At 34.4% G+C, this 16,824-nt stretch overlaps 1 protein-coding gene and 1 pseudogene across 1 annotated transcript; both read left to right on the top strand.

Annotated features, from left to right (window-relative positions):
- LOC139874817 (stemmadenine O-acetyltransferase-like) overlaps positions 1 to 2,370 on the top strand; it is a 35,741-nt pseudogene extending 33,371 nt beyond the window's left edge.
- A 3,589-nt stretch (positions 2,371 to 5,959) lies between these two features.
- On the top strand, positions 5,960 to 8,298 carry LOC139877032 (uncharacterized). The gene is made up of 4 exons (XM_071864438.1): positions 5,960 to 6,282; positions 6,490 to 6,603; positions 6,832 to 7,488; positions 7,571 to 8,298. The coding sequence occupies exons 1-4, from the start codon at positions 5,991 to 5,993 to the stop codon at positions 8,122 to 8,124; spliced, it is 1,617 nt and encodes a 538-aa protein (XP_071720539.1). The 5' UTR covers positions 5,960 to 5,990; the 3' UTR covers positions 8,125 to 8,298.
- The last annotated feature ends 8,526 nt before the right edge of the window (positions 8,299 to 16,824 follow it).

Genomic DNA, 16,824 nt, shown 5'->3' with positions numbered 1-16,824 from the left:
CCTACACTGGTAATTTATTTGGTATATAGCCTATATTGAAACAAAAGTGAAAGTATATAGCGTATGTATAGCTTTAACCCTAAAAACAGTACTTTGAACACAAACAACATACTAACATACACTTTCATACAATAGAGTCAGTGGCGAATCTCGTGTATAACCCGTGGGGTCACGGGACACCACTAATTTAAAATTTTTACGTAGAAATACTTTAAAAATTGTATAAGACACCACTAAATTTAACTACATGGCCCCATATATTTTTTGAATTTATAGTTTTGTCCGTTAAATTGTATAGAACACCACTAAATTTAACTACTCGGATCACATATATTTTTTTATTTGTAATTATTTTTGAACGTAAACAACCACCAAAATAACTTTCAAATATAATTAGTTCGAGAAAAAAATTTCAGGAACCCATTGTGTTCTGATCCTGAAATCGCCATTGAATAGAGTTTCTACTATGATTTAGTACAATCCTAAGCACTCATCTCTAATCTCTAAGTAGAGTTCATATAATAGCAATAATCAAATCTTTTGATACATACAACTAAAACCTTTAAAATATGGAAATTATCGAATAAAGTTGTATATATTTACAAACACTCAACTGTAACTGAACCAATTTACTGAAGAATCCAAGTTAAAAGGAAGAGGCTGAAAGCTAGTATGATAAAGAGCTGGACAATCTAATGGGACATGTAGAGTAATGGATAGATAGGTATATTGAAAGCTAGCTAGCTAGAAAACAAAGCAACTGAACTGTTACTGTTAATGATAATGTTTTTGTTTTTTTTGAAACAAACTGTTATCGTAATGTTTTATTTTAACTAATGTTACTATTATAGAAATTTTGCAGGTTATTGGATGCTAGCAAGAATGAAAGTGAAACAAAAAAGGTAGATCTTGAAATAATTTCAAGAGAAATCATCAACCAGCTTCTGCAACTCCACGTCATCTAAGAACCTTTAACTTATCAATTATAGACCAAATCCTTTACGATTACTACACCCCTATAATCCTCATTATTCCTAATAGTAACAAGGATAGTGTTAATGATGTCATGTCCAAAAGATCAAAACATCTCAAACAGACTCTATCTCAGATTCTACGTCAATTTCATCCCCTTGCCGGAGAAGTTAAGGACAGGTTGCACGTCGATTGTAACGACAAAGGAGTCAACTACATCGAGGCTCGAGTTAACCATACACTAGAAGAAATTCTTGATCGTTTGGATGATAAAAATGTGAAAAATCTTATGATTGAAAGCCCTCGTTCACTTTCGATAGGAAACTTTGTGTTGGGGATTCAGGTAACTTTACATCTATTAAGATAAGTGTCATATTACATAGTTTTATGTAGCTTATATGCAAGTTGAACATGAAGAAACCGGTTATCTAGACATTATATTTGAACTATTGAACTAAGTTTTTTATTTATTTATGGCAGATAAACATATTCGATTGTGGTGGAATTGGAATTAGCACAAGCATGTCACACAAGATAATGGACTTTCATACATAAAAGGTTTTTATGAAAGCATGGGCCGCAGCAGTTCGAGGCGCACACGAAACAATTTCACCAAGTTTCATGGCATCCGAGGTCTTCCCGAATGATCCTAGTCTAGAACACTCCATTCCAACCGAATTAACAACCAACACAACAATTGGTACAAAAAGTATTGTGTTTGATCCTAAATCTATAGATGTCTCTAAGGTCCAAATGGCTCCCTTCACATCTGTCGAACGAGAACCAACTCGTATGAAGGCCACAACCGCACTCATTTGGAAGGCGGCTGCAAATGCATCATCCACAGTAACACCATTTAGTCCACAATCACCTCGCACGCTATTATCAGCCGTGAATATGTTAAAAAGGGCATCACTGGCCTCCTTTACCTGAAAACTCGATAAGTAACCTATTTGTATTAGTTGGTGCGGTGTGCTTTCCCGAAAGCCAACCAGACTTGGCAACACTTATGGTGAATTAAGAACGTCGGTAGCAAGTGTGAACTTTGATTATATCGATGCGTTGAAAGGCGAAAAGAGAAGTGAGGTAGTTATAGAGAGGTTAAAGGGATTAAGCGGGCTAACGAATATGACCGTACCAGGAGATTTCATAATGGCTAGCAGGGTATTGAACAGTGGAATATATGAGTTGGATTTCAGTTGGGGGAAGCCGATATGGTTCAATGTTTTGAATACAAGAAATGTGAGTTTGGTGTTTTTGACTGATACACATAAACATGGTGGTGTTGAAGCTGCAGTGACATTGAGCCCGGATAAAATGGAGATATTTGAACGTGATTATGAGCTTCTATGTTATGCTAATGTTAACCCTAGTCCTCTGTTATCTCTTAACCAATAGACTATTTCATGGATTATTTATTTATTATTTTTGTGTGTGTGTGTGAAGATGTGTTTCTTGTTTTGGTTAAGAAGAAATAATAGTTCCAACAGTTTTTTTGTGTTATAATAACTCCAGAGGCGTCTTCGGGAATTGGCAACCGCCCAGTACCCAAGAATTTAGCAGGGCTTAAAATTTTGAATATTTATTTAATAATAAAACAATTGTCGAATACCGAAGTAAATTAAATAAAAAATTGTCGAATAAATATTTGATAATAAAACAATTTATTACGGTTGTCTTGACAACTTTTTTCGTAATGATAAGTTTTAGTATAATCTCTTATCTGTATTAAAAAGTTAAACATGCATAAGGGCCCATTTTTATCTGCGTCCAGAGCCTTTCAATTATTGAGACAGCCCTGAATAACTTGAACATGACGTCTAGCGTGACAATACAACTTTGGTGTATTTTACTAATGTCAAACAGGGTTAATAGTTTGATTCTAATTCACATGTTAACCGGCAGACTCATTGTGCACCCTGCGTATCGGGCTTACCCGGTCCCCTAGTTTGATTTAAATGAGATCCGGTCAGGCCCGGATTATCGGTTAAACAGGCCTTGTGTTGTGGCGGTCACATTTTTGTTCTCCGACTGTTGCCTGATTTCTTCGAGAGCTTTGATTGCAGGTGACAATTGTTTTTTATAATCAAACCCCATTGTTGTAACCATTGTTTCACAGTCTATCACCACTAAACCGTGTGTCTATCACCACTAAAACATGTTCAGATTCCGAGAATTAGTAAATATAATCTGAGAAAATTCAAAAGCGTAGTAAATCACGGATTACAAACATCAAGATAAAAACTGCAAATAAGAAATTAATCTATACAATAACACCCCTATATAGTGAAGTGAATAGAGTATGCTAAATTTGACAGCGAAAACCTAATCCTAACTGTTATAGACACAAAAATTTAATTTATTGACATATTTAGACCAAACTGACTGATGTCAAAACATGAATGTTGAAATTAAAAATAACAGAGAATTCAAGTAGTGCCTTACTAACCACTAATTTCACAAACTTGGTTCCTCTTCAAAGTTGAACCTACACACTGATTTCCTTATAAAATTGCCTTAATCTTTGAAAAAAAATGTATCTTCATCGTGTGGTATATATGGAGAAATATGGAACTACAATACAATTTTCAAGAGATGAGTAATAAAAGCATGTATATCAACAAAAAAGTACTGCACAAAAACTTAACAAATAAGCACTATTTCAATAAATAAGTACTATTTTCAACAAATAGGTAGTATTTCGACAAATAAGTAATTAAAAACATGCATATCAACTAAGCAAACTCCGACACATGTATATCAAGGAATATCGACGAATAAGTGCTATTTTCAAAAAATATGCAGCATATTTAGAAAAGTTAAGGATGATATCCAGTACTAACATAGTGATCGAGCAGAATGCAACAGCATCCCGTAGGTATGTTGTTTCGTACATTGCGGGCCATCCATACATGGTAGACCTTTGCTTCTAGTGCCCTGTTGGTATGATTTACCTTAAATTCAGTTATCGTTCGCGGTTGTTCCATCCTGCAAAAAAAAGAAAAAAAAATAATTGTATCACTTTAAAGTAATGCCATAAGTGTCAACACACAATTGAAAGACTAGCAATTTATTGTTTATAAGCCTTCTTTGTTACTGGTATCGTTTGACGGAAGTCCCCACCTCTCATCTGGAAATTCAAAAACTTGAGTCTCCATTTCATTGGCCACAATTCATTTCATCTAATACATCTTGTTAGCATACAGATAGAGGTACCTAATCATGTAACACAACAAATTAAGGAAATTTAAAGAATCCTCATCTATAACTTAACACTATATAAGCATCTATATAAGCATCTGGTAATTCAAGACTTGTATCATGTTAATTAGCAACTTAAATGTTTTTAATATTGTATTAGCACCTAAGTTGCTAAGTTCCATCTCAAGTTTACTTCATGTTTTTAAGCTTTTAAAAATCCCTACATTAAGTTACTAAAGGAGCTGCCTACTCACTGCTTTGAAATAAAACTTTACAACCTAAAAAACGTGATCAAACCTTACGTGTATAAGCTGTTTCTTCACAAGTCAGATCTTGTGGTCATTTACACAATCAATCATTTTATCTTATATATTCTTATTCTTATTCTTATATAATAAAGACATAAATCTTGCCAATATTTTACAAACTTCCATAATAGAAGAGTGTCAAACTCTTTATTAAATCCACATATTTTTGTTTACTCTCTAAAGTGATGACCCAGATTAAGAATTAGGGCAAAACGTATATATACATGAAACCGAAAATATATATGGATATATACATGGGTGAGTGAATAATGAAGTTAATAAGATATACCATTAAGATTCAACTGCAACCAATGTCCATTTGTTTCGAAGATCCTGATTACCCTTCAAATTATGTATGTATATACTGTAATCGTCCATTCAATTTGTGATTTGGTGAAATCCTAAACACAGCGACCTTGGGTGGGACGGAGAAAGTGATGGAGCAACGTGTGACGGTGCGGGGCGACGGGGATGGTGACGGCAAACGGTGATGATGAAGTAGGTGGGTTGATCTGAAATTAGTACGCGTAAGTGTGGATCATAGTTTTGGTTGTAGAAATTGGATGTTGCAGATATGGAAAAGAATTAGGGAGAGAAGGGTAGGGTTGGGAGCTGGAGGTAGACGACGATGGGTTTTTTTATTTATTGTTTTTTGTAGTGTGAACACAAAGCGTTAAACCACTAGACCACAAAGGTCGGTAAAACCTCCCATGGGTAATTTGTTTTTGTCGATTTACAATTACTTTTTTTTTTTATTATTATTATTAATTATGGGGTGCTACTACGATCAATTGTGTGCTTCGTTTACCTAATTTTATTTTGGAATTTTGTGCACGGAACTTTCAATTTATGTCTCTGTATCCAATCACTTTTTCATTTAGTATTCAAGTATTTTTTGGATAGTAGCACCAAATTAAAACATACTCTCTCCGTTCCATATTAATAGTTCAGTATTTTATTTTGGGGAGCTGATTTGTACACCACTCACTTTTTGCCATACACCACCAAAATATTTTTTTGGACTATTTTGCCCTTTTTAATTCTCGCGCTCCTTTATTTCCCCAAAATCGAAACCCTTCACATTAAAATACCTGTTCACCGTCCTTTTAGCTACCTGCTATTGTCATCTTCTCTTCTTTCGCATCTTCTTCAATCTATTATAATAATGGAGACACAGGTATTATCTGAACCCTTAAATGAATATATACTAATCGATTATTTGCTAATTTTAGTGGTCTAATTTTTTATTTGCTAATGCCCTAGATTGAATACAACCATTCGTTAGTTTATTTGAAATATTTGAGGCGTTAAGTTTTTTTTATCGATACTAGTGCCTGGTTTATATGATGATACGAATTATGTTCAATAATAAGTACTTGTAGTTATCGACGTTGATGGCTTTTTGCATCATTCAATTCCTAGTGTTTGTATTCTTGTTTTACTATTGTTCTTAATTAAACATTATATATATTTACAAGATGATTTTGTTTATTATATGTTTCTGTACTAATGCCAAGTTGTGTAATGGTGATTTATTCTATGTCACAGAATTCAGTTGATTCATCAAATTTGTTTGTTGAAAAGGAAAAGCTTTTCATATCTAGCTCAAAATTTGGATCGTCTGATGAGTTATTGAAGAGGGTGCGGGAATTCTATAATGGTAGGGGATATGGGATATCTATCCGCAACTCAAAAAAGGACAAGTTCTTCACTTTGCAATGTGATCGGGGAGGTTCTTATCGAGATGTACGTGGTATTGAAGATAAACGGAAAAAAGATACAGCAACTCGTTTGGTTAACTGCCCTTTCAGAATAATAGGTAGCAAGGGATGTGACGGTAATTGGGTGTTAAAGCCAAAACACTTGGGACACAACCATGACCCATCCACAGATATCTCTGGTCATCCATCATTCCGCCAGTTGTCACCTAATAAGGTACAAGTTGTAAAAGACATGACAAGGGCTGGAATACCCCCAAGACAGATTCTTTCTTCTCTAAGACTAAAAGACCCAAGTCTTCCTGCAATTTCTAGAACTATTTACAATGTGAAGAAACAAATCCAGAGAGAAACTTTAGGAAATCGTTCAGAGATTGGTGCCCTATTTGAGGAGCTCCAAAAAGGTGATTTTTTCTATGATGTTTTACAAAATTCAGAAGGGCGTATAACTCGTTTGTTTGTTGTACATCCCTTATCAAGCAAATTGGTGAAAGTCTTCTCTAATATATTTGTGATGGATTGCACCTATAAAACTAACAAATACAATATGCCTCTTCTTGATATTATTGGAGTTTCATGTTTTAATACATCTTTTTATGCTGGGTTTGCCTTTTTGGATAAAGAGGATGAAGAGAATTATATTTGGGCCCTAAATGCATTTAACGAGATTCTTGGACACGGGAAACAACCTTTGGTGATTATGTCAGATAGAGAATTGGCATTAATGAATGCCATAACCAGTGTATTTCCATCCACAATAAATCTTTTGTGTGTTTGGCACATTGAAAAGAATGTAGTAGCGAATTGCAAGAAGTATTTTAAGCGTGCTGAAGATTTTGAAATGTTCATGTTGAGTTGGAAAAATGTGGTATATTCAACGACAGAAGCAATATTTTGGAATAATTTGGCTGAATTTGAGTCAATTTATAATAACAAGAAAGATGCTATTGAGTACATAAGGAACACATGGTTGCCTTGGAAAGAAAAGTTTGTTAGTCCTTGGACCGATAAGTATTTACATTTTCGTAATCGTGCATCGTCTAGGGCGGAAGGTGCACATTCAAAACTCAAAATGTATTTACAAAATTCCACTAGTGGTTTTCAAAAGGTAAAGGAGAAATTTTGTCTTGCGGTTGAGCATGAGTTTAATGAGATAAAAGTCAAACTAGCAAGTGAGAAAATACAAGTTCCTCATTGTTGCAATATCCCCGTTTATAGAGATATTTTGTATCGCGTATCTCAGTTTGCGTTAAAGGAAATATCCGAACAATATCAGAAAATGAAAAAAGGTAATATTTGAGCATATTATGTTATTAGTTCTTACACACTTATGACTAATATCATCCTTTGTTATGTATGTCATTTTTATAGGCATAATGACTCCTTGCACAGGTCATTTAATGGCTACTATGGGTCTTCCATGTGCACACAAGATGGTTGAGTTCATAGATTTGGCAATTCCACTAGAGCTTATTCATCCCCAATGGAGGATTGATACATTCTCCTTGAATTCAGAAGTTGATCAACACAATGAAACTGAAGAAGCAACAAAATTTCATAACTTGCTCGAGGAGTTGTATTCAAAGTATCAAGTGTGGCCCTTAAACAAGAAACAATCTGCTACTTCGGTGATTACTAAACTTGTCAACGAATCAAATACGTACTTTGAGCCGATGATTCATCGACCAAAAGGTAGACCGCCAAAGTCAAAAAAGAAAAAAGGAAAGGGAATAACTTCTACGACACGAGATCCATCGAGATTCGAGTATGTTGAATCCTCACGATCACAAAATCCCTCGAGTGTTGGTTGTTTTTTTCAAAGGAGCAATGAAGCGGGAGATGAGGTTAGCAATACAGATGATGAAAACATTATGTTTGGTTTAAATCTTTATCCTGATCTTTCCAGTGGAATTTTTTATCATTGAAGTCGATTATTTAGTTTAACGGTACAATAGCTATTAAGTATTTTGGTACTTTAGAAGTTATGACAGACTACTACTTGCTATTTGATCTTTATGTAATCTCAAATGACGTATGGGTAATTGATTGTTTAAATGATTCTAGTAATTAATAATTAATGTTTCTGGACCTTGACTCAATTTGCATAGGCATGGTTGTGGAGGATTATTGACAGTGGAATTTTGTCATTAGGAGTAGCCTTACTCCTTGATATGGCTACCTGCTCCATAACACTTCTTTTTTGAAGCTTGACATATTTGGAGTACTGATTCTTGTAGTCCTGGACACATGTGTATAAGGAGTATATAATGTGATTATAGTATTCTAATACAAATCGTTGTTTTTTTTTTCTATAGAAGAAGTGTAATTTATTGTTGTTTTTTAGTAGTTTAATTCATAAATAAAAGGTACAAAAATATCATGTTGGATAATTATTTGCAGTTAGTCACGATATTTATTTTTAAATAGTTAAAAGTATATTTAAATTGTTAAAATAGAGTAAAAGATGAAAGCAGTTGGTCAAAATAGTCCAAAAAGCATTACTTATATACTGTAATTAATAGAAAGGGCAGAATAGTCCAAAAAAATATTTTGGTGGTGTATGGCAAAAAACAAGTGGTGTACGGATCAGCCCCCTTTATTTTGAGATATTCCATATTGACGGAGGGAGTATCAATTTTAAAAGCATTATTTATATCACCAAAACATTAGAAAAAGATCAAATAATCAATTCATCTTCATCAATTTTTAATGTTTCAATTTTTCTAGCTCCTTACAAGTCTCTTTTATTGTTAAAAATAGAAGATATCGTGTACTCCGTATTTCGTAACTTAACTTGCAAGTAGCAGTTATTGTAGTACTAGTATAAATTTGTAAGTTGTTTGCATTTGAAAGAAATGAATGAAAAAGTGGATTAAATCCAAAGTCTCTTCTTATTCTATTGTTTTTGAGAGATTAGCTATCTCGAATCGACTTTATCCTAGGAGTTTCTGATCGACTCGAAGAGACCGTATCAGTCAGGGCTGGTCCCGAGAATTTATGGGCCTAGATCGAGGTGGAGAAAAGGGCCCTTGGGCCCTAACGAATAATATAAACTATTTAAAAAAGGCCCTTTTGGCCTTGCTAAAATGCTAGTGGATTTTGATTTCTCTTTTTTCTGAGACCTTTGATTGTTGCTTTTGGACCTATTGTGCTTTGCCTTCGCTGCTTTTAGTTGTGTTTTACTAGTTCCACGACTTCTCAAATCTTCGATTATATCAGTATATATTAAAAATACTGGGCCCCTGAAAATCGTGGGTCCTGAGCGGTCGATCAATTTGCTCCCCCTCCGGGCCTCCCATAGTATCTGATAATGCTAAAAACGAACATATATTTCATAGCATTATTCCTCAAGAAAGACAAGCTTTTAGTTGCAATTGTTCTATTTACAAGTGATATTCGTTTAAATAATAAAAGGTGAAGACAAAAGACAGATTCGACGAATTGAAGACGCAAACGACCAAAAAGTTCAAAAGTACAAAAGACAATCAAAGAGGTTTCAATTATTGATAAGAAACGTCTCGAAATTACAAGAGTACAAGATTCAAAACGCAAAGTACAAGATATTAAATTGTACGCAAGGACGTTCGAAAATCCGGAACCAGGACCAGAGTCAACTCTCAACGCTCGACGCAACGGACTAAAAATTACAAGTCAACTATGCACATAAATATAATATAATATTTAAATAATTCTTATAATTATTTATATATTATATAAATATTTAAAACCGTCGGTAAACAAAGAGCCAAACTTGTGTGAGCTGTAAAAGCAAACTCCGCGACTCGCGGAGTTTGAAGGCAAAAAGGGCCGCGAGTCGCGGAGCCCCAATTTCTGAAACTGCCTATAAAGCCAACCGAATTCTGATCATTTTTCATCATCTAATATCCATCTCTCTATCTATATCGTATATATTTATATTTATATTTTAATTTTAATTTTAATTTTAATCCTAATAATAAGGGTATGTTAGCGAATGTTGTAAGGGTGTAAGTCGAAATTCTGTCCGTGTAACGCTACGCTATTTTTAATCATTGTAAGTTATGTTCAACCTTTTTAATTTAATGTCTCGTAGCTAAGTTATTATTATGCTTATTTAATCCGAAGTAATCATGATGTTGGGCTAATTACTAAAATTGGGTAATTGGGCTTTGTATCATAATTGGGTTTGGACAAAAGAACGACACTTGTGGAAATTAGACTATGGGCTATTAATGGGCTTTATATTTGTTTAACTAAATGATAGTTTGTTAATGTTAATATAAAGATTTACAATTGGGCGTCCTTATAAATTACCATATACACTCGATCGGACACGATGGGCGGGGTATTTATATGCACGAATAATCGTTCATTTAACCGGACACGGGAATGGATTAATAGCCACTAGAATAATTAAAACAGGGGTAAAATTATGTACAAGGACACTTGGTATAATTGATAACAAAATATTAAAACCTTGGGTTACACTCAGTCGACATCCTGGTGTAATTATTAAACAAAGTATTAAAATCTTGTTACAATTTAAGTCCCCAATTAGTTGGAATATTTAACTTCGGGTATAAGGATAATTTGACGAGGATACTCGCACTTTATATTTATGACTGATGGACTGTTATGGACAAAAACCAGACGGACATATTAAATAATCCAGGATAAAGGACAATTAACCCATGGGCATAAAACTAAAATCAACACGTCAAACATCATGATTACGGAAGTTTAAATAAGCATAATTCTTTTATTTCATATTTAATTTCCTTTATTTTATATTTAATTGCACTTCTAATTATCGCATTTTTATTGTTATTTTATTTAATTGCACTTTTAATTATCGTACTTTTTAATTATCGCAAGTTTATTTTATCGCACTTTTATTATTCGCAATTTCATTATCGTTATTTACTTTACGCTTTAATTTAAGTCTTGTATTTATATTTTACATTTGGTTTTAACTGTGACTAAAGTTTTAAAATCGACAAACCGGTCATTAAACGGTAAAAACCCCCCTTTATAATAATAATATTACTTATATATATATTTGTATTTTTATAAAAGTAAACTAATATAGCGTTAAGCTTTGTTTAAAAAGATTCCCTGTGGAACTAACCGAACTTACTAAAAACTACACTACTGTACGATTAGGTACACTGCCTATAAGTGTTGTAGCAAGGTTTAAGTATATCCATTCTCTAAATAAATAAATATCTTGCGTAAAATTGTATCGTATTTAATAGTATTTTCTGCTAAAATTAATAGCTATTTTATATACTACTCTGCTAAAACATCAAGTATTTTTGGCGCCGCTTCCGGGGAACTCTTAAAAGCCGGAAGCGCAACGCTAATATAAAAAAAAAAAATTAGTTTACTTTTATTAAAATTCGTTTTTATAAAAATACGTTTTAAATATTCGAAAATATAAAAAGAAAAACAAAAATATAAATATTTTTAGGAGTTTGATAAAAATTTAAGTTTTATAAAGTTTCTTTAGTTTGTAAAAATATAAGTTTTATTTAATTTATTTTATAAATATATTTTATAAATAAAAAAAACCGAAAAAAAAATAAAAAAATTTTAAATCTATTTTTAAGATATTTTTACAATTATAAAGTAGTTCTATTTTTATTTAAGTTTTTAAATATAAGTTTTTATTATACAAATATTTTGATATAAAACAGAAAATATAAAAACAGAAGAAGAAAAAAACGCGTCGAATATTAAATAACCTGTCAGTTGAATTCTGGAACCCCCGTGACTCGCGGGGTTTGCTGCATCGAATACCGCGACTCGCGGAGGAGACCTGACACCGACAGAAACCCTAACTGCAATTAATTACGGAGTAATTATTAATTATTATTATTATAACCCTAAATACTTATTGTTATTATAATTAGTTTTATTTTAAGTTTTACTTTTTATTTAATTTATATAATTAGTTAAATTAGTTTAATTAAATTGTAAAATTAATAGTTTTAATAAATAAATAATATAAAAATAATATTTTTATAAAAATTGTAATTTTTACAACTTTTTGTATATTTTTATATTTTGTCCCTTTTTAATCGTTTTAGCGTAATATTTGTATTTTTAGCTCATATTTAGTTTTAAACTTAGTTTTTGCCATAGTTATTTTTATTTCTAAATTTTTAGGCTTTGCCGTAGAATCCCTTAAGTGCTTTTTCTTTAGACTAAGATTTAGGTGCTTTAGAATTTTGCGACGCCTTTTTAAGTTTTAGTTTCTTTTTAAGTTATTTCTATTTGGGATTTAGTTTTTCCTGTAAGCTTTAATATTTTTAGACGACTTTTACCTATGTATCAATTATCATTCCAATTAGTAATCTCAATTTGCGATTATAATTTTAAGTTAGTTGTAGTAATAAGGTTAGGTTAGTCAAGTGTTTTTAAGTTTTATAAGTTTCTTTTATTTTTCCGTCGCCTTTTATCTTTCTTTCTTATTTTTCTTTTTCGATCTTTTTCCGACGAACTATTTTTCTTTCTTATTTCTCGCTATTCTAGTTTTAGGACATAGATTTTTATTCTACTTCTTATCTAAATTTCTTAAAATTACGAAAATTTATTTTAAGTGGTTAAATTAATAGACATCAAAATTTTCTGGTTCGTAGTAATAGTTGGATTTGTACGTGGACCGGGTTATTGGAGCCAAACAGTCCTCAATTATATTGAGACCAAACGAATCCTGCCCCTCTGCTGCATCTTTTGGCTATTCGAAACGTGGGCAAAATCAGAAAAGTCTATTAATTGGATAACTTATTATAATTTTTCTTTCCTTTTAAAAAAAACTAATAGGATATTCAGTGAATGCACCGAGCAAGTGTAACGACCCTGGTTTTACCAACGTTATTTATTAATAATTATTATTATTAATACGTGTGATTAAACGAATGTATGTTATTACATTTACATATTGCTTTGATTGCCCGTACTTGAACTTTAAATGCCCGAAACGTCTTTGTGACACCCGGAACTTGCACGAATAATATTTTAAGATATTATTTACATTCATGATTAATTTTATTAATCATTTTAATTAACTAAAGCTATTAGTTAGTTACTTGGGCTTACGTTGGACTTTTATTGGATTACTTGCTAACTACTTGCAAACTTGGGCCTTTTAGTGTTAATGGACTTGTGTAAGCCCACCCTACATTTATTAATGGACCTTTAGCCCACTCTTTCAAAGTGTAAGTATTACTTAGGACTTGTAACTAGTTGGTTTGAACATTTGGAATCTAGTCATGCCATAATCCCCATGTATAACCACTCTTTAACCAACTTTTGAAGCTTTAACACCCTAATAACCAAAGAACTTTGTCCTCCCCCCTCCCAATTCAGCTGAATGCCGAATCCATGTACCCCATTTAGTGGAGTTTTGATTTCATTTTCCTTCATTACTCTCACTTGCTCACTCATTTCTCATATACACACACACACTTGCTTCATCTTTTCTCTTATCTTTCTCTCAAGTTCTTCTTTCTTTCTTGTAAGTAACAACTTCTTTTCTTCTTTTCTTTGTTGGTAAAAACTGATTTCTACATCACATAATCATCATCAATCTTTGTTGTTAAAACTTTTGTTACTTGTTCTTGTTTAAAGTTAATTACTTGTAAGATACTAAGTTGTTTACTTACTTACTTTCATGTTACAAGATCAAACTTCTTAGTTTTGATTCTTCATAATATCTTGTATTATCAAGAACATCCAAGAACATAATCTATCTAGTTATGTTCTACATATTTTGTTTCAAAAGATTTAAAGTTTATAATCTTTATAATTGTTACTTGTGTTCTTGTTTGTTGTATGTTACTAGAATACCACCTTCATGGTTGGTTTAGGCTTATCATTTCATTTTTATTTACTTCTTATTGTTAGTTGCTTACTACACATTTGAACAAGGACATGAAACCAACAAGAGCTTACACTTTGGTGCAAGTATCATGGATCCAACACTTGGTTGTGATCTTTCTTAGTGTTCATGAACTTGTTCATAAACTTACATGTAACCTTGGTTCATCAAACACCTACAACACTTGCACTTGAGTTATGATGGACAAACCTTGGTCAAAATGATGTTAACACATCAACGAGTTGTACACTTGAAGCTATACGCATCAAGGATGAGAACCATGATGAGCATCAAGCACCAAGACACCGGAACTCACCTAAAACCCACTGTTTCTGTCCAAAAGTTTCTGTTCAGCTATTTCTGGAACAGACCAGTAGACCTGGGCTGTTCTAACCTTGATTTTTAGATAGAACTTTTCGAGTAGATAACTTTTCATATAGGACTCGTCTTAATCCGAGTTACGGTTTAGGATTTATGGCCCTCCGATCGTTACCATGTCCTTTAACGTTGTGCAGAAATTTCTGACCTACTCGCACTTAGACCGTCGCCACGGTCAAACCAAGACGAGTTTGCTTCTGTAAATTTTACCACACTTAAGGGACTCATAGACGGAGCCATGACCACTGGTCTCACCTTAATTCAGTAAGGGTAGAGGCCGTGGTGACTGACCGAAGTCAGCCTTTGTTTTAAACGACTTTCATAAACGAGTCTTACTTGTTACCTTTTGTTTAATGATGGTTGATGATGACCCTTATGACCTTAATTACGTACTTGTAAACCTTTTGAGACGACTTATTGACTTAGTGCTATTTGACTTAGGTTGAGGACGTTTGGACCGTTACTTGCACACCACTTTCCGACTACTACCTTACCATTACTACTAATCATTGTGAGTTATAGCATTCCCTTTTTACTTTAACTTATTTTGGGAACTGAGAATACATGCGGATTTTATGTTTTACATACTAGGCACGAGTACTTAAACTTTATATATGTGTGGGTTATATAACGGCAGAAACATTCCCTTTAGCTCGGTAACGTTTAATCATTGGTTTTTGAACCGTGAACGCGAATCTTAGATATGGATCCATAGGGTTTGACATCCCCACTCGGGCTAGTAGCGCTAGCATTTAATGAGTGTTTAATACTTCGAGGTTATACGCACTTGCCAAGTGCACTTTAAGGGGGTACATTAAACGTTAAGTTAGTTACCGGGTGCCCACGGTTAAGCATATACTTTTACATACTTTTGAAACGCTCGTTGTAGCACTGAAATCTCGTGGCCTACCTACATTACTGTTATACTTAAACTATAGCTCACCAACCTTTGTGTTGACCTTTTTAAGCATGTATTTTCTCAGGTGCTTGAAGTCGCTTCCGCTATCTTACTAGTCGTGCTGTAGAACCCGCTGCCTAGAGTTGTTATCGCATGACTACTTATGTTGCATTCAAACTTTTTACTTATGAACTTATGTTATGTAACGACCATTATGGTCACGTACACTTATTTAATGCTTCTACTTAGCGAAGCATACTTTTGATTTGTAAAACAATTGACGTATGTTATGACGTCACTTTTATTTATGAATGCAAACTCTGTTTTGAAAACGCATATAGTACTTAACCTTGTAATGATCCTGTTGTTGATGGTCCGTACATGATGATTTAGTACGGGGCGTCACATTTGGTATCAGAGCATTGGTTGTAGGGAATTAGGATGCATTAGTGAGTCTAAGACCGACCCGAGTAGGATTCACTAATAGGGCTAATCTACAACTTGTTAGTTTACTTGTTTCCGCTGAACTTACTACATGCTGCTGCTTACTGTTACTGCTATATGCCGTATGCTACTACGTGATTTCACTACTGCATGCTATTACTTGCTTTCGATTGCATGCTAGTTTCGTACGATTACTGATATTGCCATGCTACTTATTGTTATACATGATTTAAACTGTTGGCCTATTATTTGCTTGCTTTATGACATACTGACATGGAAAATTTATTTTTCCTTGTTCAGATGTCGGACGTTCCACCTACTGACATCCCGAGCGGCTCAGGCCCCGTTGTTCCTCCCACTGCTGCACCTGTTGCTGCTGCTGCTGCTGCTGCTGCTGACATTCCGGCCCCGACACCCACTGGCGACCCCGGCGCCTCTAGTTCTGGAGCTAGCTCTAGTGTGCCTATCCCGGCGTCTTCTTCCAGACCCCTGAGGCAACTGGCTCGCATTGGTGGCATGGAGATCCCCGCGGAGTTCGGGGAAGGTCCCTTCCGTAACCACTGGCGCACACCTTGCCGACGCACTGCCGACGGCCGCTTAGCCGTGATTACACCAGGCCGACACCGACAGATGTTGGCCGCTTTCGGATATGTTGAGCCACCCGCGCCACCACCGCATGATTCAGACGACGGTTCTTCCACCGATGCTTCTTCAGACGACACCTCATCTGACGACTCCAGTGATGAGGAGGATCCCGCTGACCGACCGATTCAGGCACCTTCTACCCCGCCGAAGAAGCGGTATCGCTTCGCTGGCATAATTCCTGGTCGTACTGTCACTGACGCTTATGGTCGGCGTCGTAGGATCACTGCACGTAAACGGCTGGTGCCGTACCCCGCCGACCCACTGATATTACCGTCTCCACCCAGAGCCGGACCATCCACTTCAGCACCACCGGCTCCACCTGCACCGCCAGCACCACCTGCCCCATCACCTTCCTCTAATGAGGAAATGAGGCGGGAGATTGAGATTCTCCAGACTCGA

Source organism: Rutidosis leptorrhynchoides, chromosome 11 (genome assembly GCF_046630445.1).
Source record: "Rutidosis leptorrhynchoides isolate AG116_Rl617_1_P2 chromosome 11, CSIRO_AGI_Rlap_v1, whole genome shotgun sequence".
NCBI lineage: Eukaryota > Viridiplantae > Streptophyta > Magnoliopsida > Asterales > Asteraceae > Rutidosis > Rutidosis leptorrhynchoides.
The sequence above is the reverse complement of the archived record's forward strand: the minus strand, read 5'-3'. Positions and strand labels throughout refer to the sequence as shown.

What these genes read in the sequence shown, in the direction of transcription:
- LOC139877032 (XM_071864438.1), top strand. Translation starts at nt 5,991, where the DNA reads ATGCCAAGTTGTGTAATGGTGATTTATTCTATGTCACAGAATTCAGTT. An exon ending in ATTTGAGGAGCTCCAAAAAG is followed by an intron (nt 6,604 to 6,831) that starts GTGATTTTTTCT and finishes AAGAGGATGAAG; the next exon opens with AGAATTATATTTGGGCCCTA. An exon ending in ATATCAGAAAATGAAAAAAG is followed by an intron (nt 7,489 to 7,570) that starts GTAATATTTGAG and finishes TCATTTTTATAG; the next exon opens with GCATAATGACTCCTTGCACA.